Source organism: Berghia stephanieae, chromosome 5 (genome assembly GCF_034508935.2).
Source record: "Berghia stephanieae isolate SIO BIC M18660-M18661 chromosome 5, UCSD_Bste_1.3, whole genome shotgun sequence".
In the NCBI taxonomy this organism is placed as follows: Eukaryota; Metazoa; Mollusca; class Gastropoda; order Nudibranchia; family Aeolidiidae; genus Berghia; species Berghia stephanieae.
In genome coordinates this window covers 85,350,866-85,361,652 of record NC_088364.1, presented here as the reverse complement: position 1 = coordinate 85,361,652, position 10,787 = coordinate 85,350,866, and the positions used below count along the sequence as shown (strand labels likewise).

Sequence of the window (10,787 nt, the reverse complement as noted above, 5' to 3'; positions counted from 1 at the left end):
GAAGATGACGTCACTCAGGTCTTTGTTGTTGTTTTTTGCCATTCACGTTTATGAGTAATGCTCACTGAACTGTATTTACCTGACTATAAACGTTCGTGGAAACGCATACTATCTATAGGGAATGAGATTAGCGGAAGAGTAGCGTCCTTTCATTAGACGTCACCGGTGGAGAAGTTATTTGTAAACAAACCAACTACAAGCCAAGCGCTCCAAATACAAAGTGTATTATTCATATTACTGTACAAAAATGCATCACGTTGATTATGATGATGGGACAATCAAGGGACGCTACTCTTCCGCTAATCTCATTCCCTATCAAGAATTTTTTTTTTTTTAATCGGTCACTCCATGTTACATGTCGCTTGCTAATCATGATGGGCACGACACGAGCATGCGGTCAATCCAACGATACCTTTACTCTTTGTGTACCAGCTCCACGAATTCCACCAATTAAACTATCTCTTCCCCCCCCCCCCCCCCTTTCCACTCGCTTACCTCCCAATCACGTGATACGAGTATGAACTAATGTCAATTTCAATCGACTGGAATCTTGTCAAGAATCTCTACATATAGATAGTATGCGCTTGGCTAAGAAGTTCACAACATTGCCATCCGGAAGTACAATTTCGGACCAACACAAAACTCTTATGTAACCATGAACGTTTTTGTCTGGATAATACAGTTAAGTGAGAATTACTCATAACCGTGGATGGCAAAAAAAAAAACAATAACAAACATCCGAGTGACGTCAACTTCATTCTATCTATAATCAGAGAAAATGGGTTTGTCATTCGATTCAGTCCAATGATCTTGGAATGAAATGTAAACAAATCGACGCATCCATCAACTATTGTGGTGTCTCTTGATTTTGGCTTACTTTTTAAACCGCGTAACTGCCGGTAGTCTGGACAAAAAATAAATATTTAAAAATTTAGCCAGAAAACTCGTCCTTCAAATATCGATCGATTTAATTGAACCTCATCTTGACTTCGCGGAGTCCCAGGTTTGAGAATTTTTGCCAAGATGAATATCATTTAATTTAAATCAATTGATATTTGAAGTACATGTACACGTTTTCTGGCCAAATTTTAAAATCCGGATTTCACAGAAAACGGCAGTTAAATGGCCAAAACAACGTTGGTTTAAAGAGTTTTTATTCGGGGATGAAACAATTTCGGTCACAGCTAAATTATTTTAGAGAATACAAAGGACCATTGCGTGCTGCTAACCTCTACGTGTATTGATATCACGCAGTTTTCATTTAAATATCAGGCTTGAGAGAGAATATGCTGTTTGTAGTATGCAGCCGACGTCTACATATTTGGCCAGTTATGGGCCTGCATTAACATCGTTGTCGTGGACTTATATTTTGTGTTGGTCAGAAAGTATATCCATCACACACAACAATCAGCCCATAAACATTAAGGTTGTCAAGACCTGCAATAATTACACTTTGTTTCAACATTGAATTCTTCTTCTTCTTCTTCTTCTTCTTCTTCTTCTTCTTCTTCTTCTTCTTCTTCTTATTATTATTATTATTATTATTTATTATTATTATTATTATTATTATTATTATTATTATTATTATTATTATTATTACTATTATTATTACTATTATTATTATTATTTATTATTATTATTATTATTATTATTATTATTATTATTATTATCATTATTATTATTATTATTATTATTATTATTATTATATTATTATTATTATATTATTATCATCATCATCATTATCGCGTTAGGTTTGCAGCTTTATGCTATTTAGCATCGATTACCAAATTGACTCCAAATCGTAACACTTGTCACTTTGTTAAATATTTAATATGGTCTCCTTTCATTCAGGGCGGATTAGGTAATAAGGTACAAATGATAATCTAACACATACTAATCCAATTATTGTTTTGCTAGTACTGGCAAAATTCTGCTGTTTGGTGATAGAACGCCTTTTTATTATTGCAAGAAGTTTGTTTTTTATTTCACTTAAAATGTCGAAGAAATAAGATAATTCGGCAGATTTCTTTGTTGAAAGTTATTGGGATGAGGGAGGGGGGGGGGAGGGTCATTTAATATTCAATATTTAAACTGAAAATCTCTGGGCACAACTTTTAAAACGGTCGTTTTGACAGATTGCTAAAAATGTGCGGCTATGTGGTCTTGTGGTATGACACTCTCCTTTGGATCGGAAGGTCCTGAGTTCGAGTACTGCTCTGAACGGCGCATAGTTGAGTCCTTGAAGAAGGCTCTTTACTCACCGTACTCAGATGTATAATAAGTACTTGGTCGTCAATAGCGTTGTCTCTGTCAAACAAAAAGTGTAATATCGCCTAACAAGATATTCTAATTCTTGTTGTTAAGTTGGGAAGCATTAAGAAGCGCTTTGAGCACATTTAGTGTATATTGCTCTATATAAATACTCAGGTATTACGTTTAAATGTCCTAACACTAACCGTGTTTAAACCTGAAGAATTGTTTTCGCTTTTTCTTTTCTCTCCAACTGCAATGTAACATTAAAACGTTTAAGGTTACACGAAATTTTGTGCGGTGGTCACAATTAATTGATCTGGCAGGCACAACCAACGCGTATTTTACCCCAATGCAATGAATCGATAGTAATGACTGTCCAATTCATCAATTCTTCCTCATTTTGGCTCATGCAGTGATTTAGCCCGTGAACCACAAATATGTACCCGAGAGAATTCGATTTTCTGTGATGCGAATTTGTATCCGGACTGGATGAGTGGATGGAAACGCAAATAAAAAAGTTAACCTGAAAATTCGTTCACCATTTAGACATACCTGGTTTATTGGTGCGTTGATGGGCTGTGCTAGAAATTATAAGTTAAAACTAGTGATAGTGCTGTGTTATTTTTATACAGTGAATTTGAGATCGATAGCAATTTTTGTGTTAAGATATAGAGATTACGATTATCATTGCGTCGGCATCGTCGTCATCATCATCATCTTCATCATCATCATCTTCACCGTCATCATCATCATTATCATCACCATTATCATTATCACCATCATCATTATCATCATCATCGTAATCATCGTCATCATCATCATCGTCATCATCATCATCATCATCATCATTATCATCATCATCATAATCATCATCATCATCACCATCATCATTATCATCATCATCGTCATCATCATCATCATCATCATCATCATCATCAACAACAACATCATCGTCTTCTTCGTCATTGTTGTCATCAAGAATAAGAGGTGTTTTGCACTTGTTTTATTCGATTTTTTTGCTTTGACTATACTTACCTCCTTCCGAAGACTTAGCATATTAGCAGCACTATAGATAGAATGTGCTTGGCCAAGGAGTTCACAACATTGCCATCCGGAAGTATAAAGGACCAACACACAAACTCTGTGTAACCATGAACGTTTATAGTCTGGTTAATACAGTTTAGTGAGAACAACTCACAAACGCGGATGGCAAAAACAATAACAAAGGCCTGAGTGACGTCATCTGCATACTATCTATACTATTAGACATTAGTTAATCAAAGTTTCGTTTAAAGTTAAAAAGAAGTGCGGCTATGTGGTCTAGTGGTATGACACTCACATTCGGAAGGTCCTGGGTTCGAGCCTGGCTTGGCGCATAGTTGAGTCCTTGGAAAAGGCTTTTTACTCACATTCTCTAACCGTACTCAGGTGTAAAATGAATACATGGCCGTTAACAGCGTTGTCTTTGTCCTAAAAATTGTAATATCGCCTAACAGGCGTCATGTTACATGTTAAATGTGGCTGTTGACCAGGGACCCCTTGTAAAGCTCTTTGAGCACATTTAGTGGATTTTGCGCTATATAAAAGCTCAATTTTTTTAAAACAATTTTTTAAATTAACAAAACAGGAATGTGTGATAAAAACCTTACCTCAATTCTGGAATTGAAGATAAAGATAACATATCTTATTTACCATATGGTGTTTCATGATAATATATGTTACAGTGAAAGTGAATGACATAATCAGTCGGATGGTGAAAAGGTTTGAACTGAGATATTGCCAAGCTAAGTTAGAGGTCAATTTTTTATCAAAATGAGTTCTTGTCATAAATGATTAAATCAACCCTTTTTGTACATCTTCGGGAAATATCAAAGCTTAATTTCACTTCTAAATATTTTTTACAGCTAGTCAAGTTGAAAAAGTATGAAATTTGAGAAAAGTTGCTGGATACCTTTTCCATACATCTGACTATAACTTCATGAAAAATCACCCGATTTACTTTAAATAAAGATTTACATATTCTGGTGAGCGTATTCTTTCAGAAAATGAAAAAGAAAAAAAAATGCAAATCCAAAATTTTCACCTTCCGACTGATTATGTCATGCACTGACGCATATCATTTTACACGGAGGTATTAAGTGCATTTTGTGGTCTTATAGTAAGACACTTGCTTTCGTATCGGAAGGTCCTGGGTTCGAGCCTTGCTCGGCGCACAGTTGAGTCCTTGGAAAAGACTCTTTACTCACAATCTCTCACCATACTCAGGTGTAAAATGAGTACATGGCCATTAACAGCGTTGTCTATGTTCGAAAAAAATTGTAATATCGCCTAACAGGCCTCATGTCTCGATTTCAAAACATTTTTTCTCTCTGCCGTCTACTTGAGTTTTTACGAAGTAATGTATAATTTATGTTTGTTGTTGGCGCAGAAGGGTTTTGAGCCCGAAACTTCCCGAGATTGGTATTTGGTTCTTTTTTTTATACTCATGTTAGTTTATTAGGCCTTTTTACAGTCGACAGCTGCAGCTTCTAGCCGCTTAGTATGCCTGTTTCCAAAACGTGTTTAATTTGTAGGTTTTGTTCATTCGTGGATTTAAACGGCTATGTGGTGTTGTGGTACGACACTCGCTTTCGGATCGGAAGGTCCTCTGTTCGAGCCTCGCTCGGCGCAGAGTTGAGTCCTTGGACAAGACTCTTTACTCACATTCTCTCACAGTACTCAGTTGTAAAATGACTACCTGGCCGTTAACAGCGTTGTCTCTGTCCGAAAACAATTGTAATTTCGCCTAACAGGCGTCATGTCTCGTTCTACACGTTAAGTGTTGTTGTTGGCTTGGGACCCCTTGTAAAGCGCTTTGAGCACGTTTAGTGAATATTGGACTATATAAAAGCTCAAGTTTGTTTTTATTTGATTTTTTAAAAACAGACTCTTATAAAATATTGTTTACAAGTGAGTTGTCCTTATAACGTGACCGATCATCTGAAAACGGTATTAAGTGCTGAAATTTAAGGTCAACTTTTATATTTTGATTAAGATGAGTGCCGTCTTAGAGGAGAATGAGATTCTATTTACCTTTAATCATTTTTCTTTTAAGATTAATTTCCTTCATCTACTGAAGCATGCCTCAAAAAGACGACACCTCTAAAAGCAAAGAACCTATTTCCTCAGCCTTCATTCGGATTACTTTTACTGCGATATTTAGAAATAGAATATTTTATTCATCAACAAATCAATCCAATTAGATTGAGTTGAAGTCTTGAAATTTTTAAAAAAGAAATTGAGATTATACTGATGTTAAAACCCTCTCCTTACCACCTACAGCAAAATCGTCACATTTGTTACGACACAATATACATTTTTCTTATTCAGGTTTATTTTGTTCATCACAAACTTTGAAGAATGATCTTTGTTTAATTAATAAGAACATAGTGTTGTTTTTGTAAAGAGCTTGTTTGAGTTTAAAAAATCTATTTTTCTGCTAGGCAATCCTGCCATTTTGGGAAATACTGAAAAGGATCGGTAAAGAAAGAGTTAAGTTTGTCTTTTATAAATCGCCTCTCTAGTTCTTTCCGACATAACGTAAACCAGATTGACATATTAGGTCACAAACAACGTTCCTACATTCGACATCTATCCTATTTAGAAAGATTAAAGTATCTAAATTTGCCTTCACTAAAATATCGTAGAATAAGGTGTTTTTATCATATATATAATATAATTATATTTATAATATTATATATATCTAATATATTATGCTCGTCATAGTCTTATAATATAGATTATGTGATTTTAAATTATTCGCATATGTTACAACACAGGGTGATAAGTTTAAGATATTTGTTGAAAGATGTAATTCGTCTATGAGAAAAAATAATCTAATTCAAAGGACTGTGGCGATTTGGAATAATTTAAAGTTTGAGACAAAAAATTCCAATTCAATTAATAATTTTAAGAATGCTATTGATAAAGAGCTTTCCGTCATAATATTTGATTTTGACGAATAATGTAACAATACATTGTAATTTGTACATCAATTATTTGAAACTCTCGACTCTACAAAGTTGGACATGCCAAATTAATGAAAATAGAGTTAATTATACTACGAATATTGAATATGAAGCTTATTTATGTATTAGATATTTAATTCTCAATGTTATCAATTAATTGACATTGAATACAAATTATATAAATGATAAATTGTATCTATGTATTAAAGTTACACAGAGCATTTAAAGTTTTTTTGGAACCTATTAGATATCAAACGATATGATACGATGCGATATACTTATTTGCAGGTCTGATAACCCAAATTGATATGGGCCCATTGTTGTAATTGGAATATTCTCAAATTAACGCAAAATATTGTCCACTTCCTTCAACAAGGTCAAAAGAAGCCCAAAAGTGCGTTCGATTATCAGACCTGTAAATATATCCACATTGGTCTCAATAAATTATGTTTTGATCTTTCGGAAACAACCAAGGAACAGAACGAGTACGAGTAACAACATTCGCTTTAAGCCTGGCCACCATGGCGAAACCTAACCGGAGCATGATCGAAGAATGATGATGGAAATGTTTTATAGTTGTGTGCCTTGCATTGCACCAGGTGAGGAAAAGAATCCAAAGAGCTTGCCAGTTGGTGTTGACTCTATAAAATGGACATCGTCTGAAGTCCTCAAACACTTTGAGAGGGAGGACAGGGAAAATGGAGACCACTCTCGCAGCAAATTGTTTTTGGTAAGTTTTACTTTCCTTTTTTAAAAAAATAAAAGATTTATAACGTTAGTTTTTCTCCTCAGCATTTTTGTTTAAATGATGATAGTGATAGTACTAATTACAATAATAATAATAATAATAATAATAATAATAATAATAATAATGAAGAAGTAGTAGTAGTAGTAGTAGTAGTAGTAGTAGTAGTAGTAGTAGTAGTAGTAGTAGTAGTAGTAGTAGTAGTAGTAGTAGTAGTAGTAGTAGTAGTAGTAGTAGTAGACATTAAGCATTGTTTGGCATAGATTTACTGCTTTATTAATGTTTTTTCTTTTGAACGCTATATTTTGGTAAAATAATAGTAGATCTAATATAGATATTATTCCCACGAGAGAGCAGCCATTGAATGATAACAAATACACAAGTTGTTACAGTGTCACTATAGGGAATGAGATTAGCGGAAGAGTAGCGTCCCTTGATAGATTGGACGTCACCTTACAGAGAGAACGTCAATTTGTTTTTGAAGTGTCTCCGGAAGCGAGGACGAGAGACGCATGCGCACAACCAACATGACGTTCTCTATTTAATAACTTTTCCGCCGGTGACGTCACAGACTATGGGTGACGTCCAATCAAGGGACGCTAGTCTTCAGCTAATCTCATTCCCTATAAGATTATTAACACATGCTTTGGAGTAAACCAAATGAAGACAATCCAGTTTAAAGTTTTAAAAAACTATCGGCATTGCAAAGTCTAACTTTTTCACAGTTAAAGAAACTACATTTAATTACCCCCATCAACAGAGAGCAGAATTTAACGAAACCCTCAGACTTGGAACTTAAAATCGAATCTCCAAAACATCTGATGCATGAAAGCAATTATGATTTTCAATTGCGTGCACAAAAAGATGTTTGTTGAAAATTCCTTGGAAATGTAGGATATGTGGTCTAGTGGTATGACACTCGCTTTCGGATCGGAAGGTCCTGGGTTCGAGCCTCGCTCTCGGCGCATAGTTGAGTCCTTGGAAAAGGCTCTTTACTCACATTCTCTCACCGTACTCAGGTGTAAAATGAGTACCTGGCTGTTAACAGCGTTGTCTTTGTCCGAAAAATTGTAATATCGCCTAACAGGCGGCATGTCCCGTCCTACATGTTAAATGTTGCTGTTAACCAGGGACCCCTTGTAAAGCGCTTTGAGCACATTTAGTGGATATTGCGCTATATAAAGCTCAATTATATAAAGCTCAATTATATCTTTTTGGCACGATTTATGCGATTTTTTCCAGGCCATCATGAAAGGAGATCTCCCAAGAATCAAGAGCATCCTTGACCCACATCCCAACGCCTTAGACCTGGTCAATTCCATCCAGGGTAGGGACTGGAACAGCGTCTTCGTGGCCATGTACGGAGGGCATGGGGATGTATTGCGATACCTTCTTGACATGGGGGCAGGTCAGCCTTTGGAGTATTATTCATGAAAATATAAACATGAGAAGCAGGTACTGCACTGTGCGGCTTTGTGGTCTAGTAATATAGCACTCGTCTTCGAATGGGAAGGTCCAGGGTTCGAGTCCCGCCCTGAGTGGAGCATAGTTGAATCTTTAGAAAAAGCTCTTTACTCACACCTCTTACCGTATTCAGATGTACAATAAGTACCTGGTCGTTAACAGCGTTGTCTTTGTCGGAAACAAAATGGAATATCGCCTAACAAGCGTCATGTCTTGTCATTTATGTTAAGTGTTGATGTTGGCTAGAGACCCCTTGATAGTGGCGTCCGTCATTGTTCCGATAGTTTAGAACCAGTTGCTATGCGTCATTACGAGGGAAATGACGTCACGACTGTTGAACCATATGGCAAAACCATTTGAATCCATTCAATCTGTTTCCGGTTTAGTCATTTGAGCCTTATATTCCAAGTGGTTGTATTATGACTTTTGGAAATATTTGTGGAGTGCAAGACATTCAAACACCAATCTTCAAGCTCTGGTCACATTTTACTGACTCAAGAACTATCTCAGATTTAGTTATGGAGACTTGTGGAGAAGATCTTAGGAGTTTTATGCTTTTCAAGAATAGCAAAGACATCAGGCAGATGGGCATATATGCATTCGTTCAAAGTTCAGATTACCATTACTATCATCTATAAAAATAGTTCGTTTCGAAATTTGAAACAAACTAATGTCTTTCTTAGGTCCTGATAAAAGGAAATGAATCACATCTTTATTTTATTTCAATGGCCTTGTAAACAAACAAAATAATAATTTGTTTGGACTCAAAATCGAAAGGTTACCCATTGAGATGAAATCCATTTAGTGAGGCCTAATGACCTGTATGAATTTACGCCAGGGACAATAATTACAGAAAATAAAGGTAATAATACCGAACTAACTGGTCCCAGCAATCGGAAATAACCAAATTTCAACAAGTCTTATGTCAGTTTCTTCTTTAAATTCCGTTATTTAAATCTTAACTATTTTCACAATTGCTAGAACAGGTTAATCTAAGATTTTCACATATAGTGAGAGTAACAATCCGTTTATAAGAGCCTAGACAACACATTTCTAAACCATAATATTTTAAAGATAAGTATGGCAAAGGAAAAATATCACAAATGTGTGGAGAGACCACTGCTCGGAAAGATAACATAAGGTGAACTTCGAAACGTCACATCAGTTCACCTAAGGGGTCAATTTTTATAGCTTAAAAGATTTTGTTTTCAATGGAACTTTCTGATGCTGCCAGATATTGGTTTAATCGAATGACGAGGTTTCAAATCAAGTTTCTAATTTACGATTTGCTTTTTCTCTTATTTTACTTTTTCTTTTTTTCTTGTTGTGCTTAATATGTTCCAAGAAGAGTGTTTTGGATCTGTTTCTTAATTATACGGTCCATCAAATATCCTAATCAATATCATTAGATCCAGAAGTTTACAGTAGTGAACACTACAGCGTTCTGACAGCTGCCTGTAGACTGCAACGACTCGACGCCATACCGGCCCTTCTCCAGTATGGTTTGAATCCCTGCTCCAGGAATTACTTTGGAGTCACGTGTCTTCACGCCATTGCAAGATTCTCAACAGTGGAGACAGCAGAGGTTTGTCATTTCATGTCACTGCTTGTATTTCATTTTTACAAAATCATTTATTAACCCAAGCAAAATGCCACAGGATAATTTTTTATCCTTCTAATTACCACAGACATTATTTAAAACTTTTTTTAAAAGGCAGGGGTGGGGGCGTAGTGGCCGAGTGATTAACTGTGCAATGTGATCCGGAAGGTCCTTGGTTCGAGCCCCGCTTTTGGCACTGTCACCCCGTGATTTGCTCACTTTAGACAAAATGGGTGATTACCGTTGACATTTGGCATTTTGTTTGATGGATTATCTATATTCCGCCATGGAATGCCTGGGCGACAGTATCTAATGGTCGTGCTCCTCAAGGTTGTGTATTGTCCCTTGTATTATTCACAATATACACGAATGACTGTAGAAGTCAAGACCCGAGTATACCTTTAATAAAGTTTGCAGATGACAACTCTCTTCAAGGCCTTATAACAAATGGCAACGAAGTAGGTTATAGGCAGGAAGCTGATCGATTTGTGTCTTGGTGCGATGTCCATAGGGCTTAACATAAGCAAGACAAAGGAGCTAGTAATTGACTTCAGAAAAGTGAAGGAACCAATAGAACCGTTAAAATTTCAGAACCAAATAGGCCAGCGAGTTCCTACAATTACCAAAACAAGTACCCAGGTGTAAAGCGGGATGAACACATGAAAAGAATTTAATATAAGATGTGCAGACGTACTTATTTCTCATCAAAACTTTCTGA

General features: G+C 35.8%; 1 protein-coding gene across 1 annotated transcript in view; it reads left to right on the top strand.

The window, feature by feature from the left end:
• The first annotated feature begins 6,696 nt into the window (after positions 1-6,696).
• Positions 6,697-10,787, top strand: part of LOC144973777 (uncharacterized) — a 52,447-nt gene continuing 48,356 nt past the window's right edge. Inside the window, exons 1-3 of the mRNA XM_078916672.1 lie at positions 6,697-6,990; positions 8,248-8,413; positions 9,879-10,054. Coding sequence (XP_078772798.1) covers positions 6,814-6,990; positions 8,248-8,413; positions 9,879-10,054 — 519 coding nt within the window. The 5' untranslated portion in view covers positions 6,697-6,813. The remainder of the gene's footprint in view (positions 6,991-8,247; positions 8,414-9,878; positions 10,055-10,787) is intronic.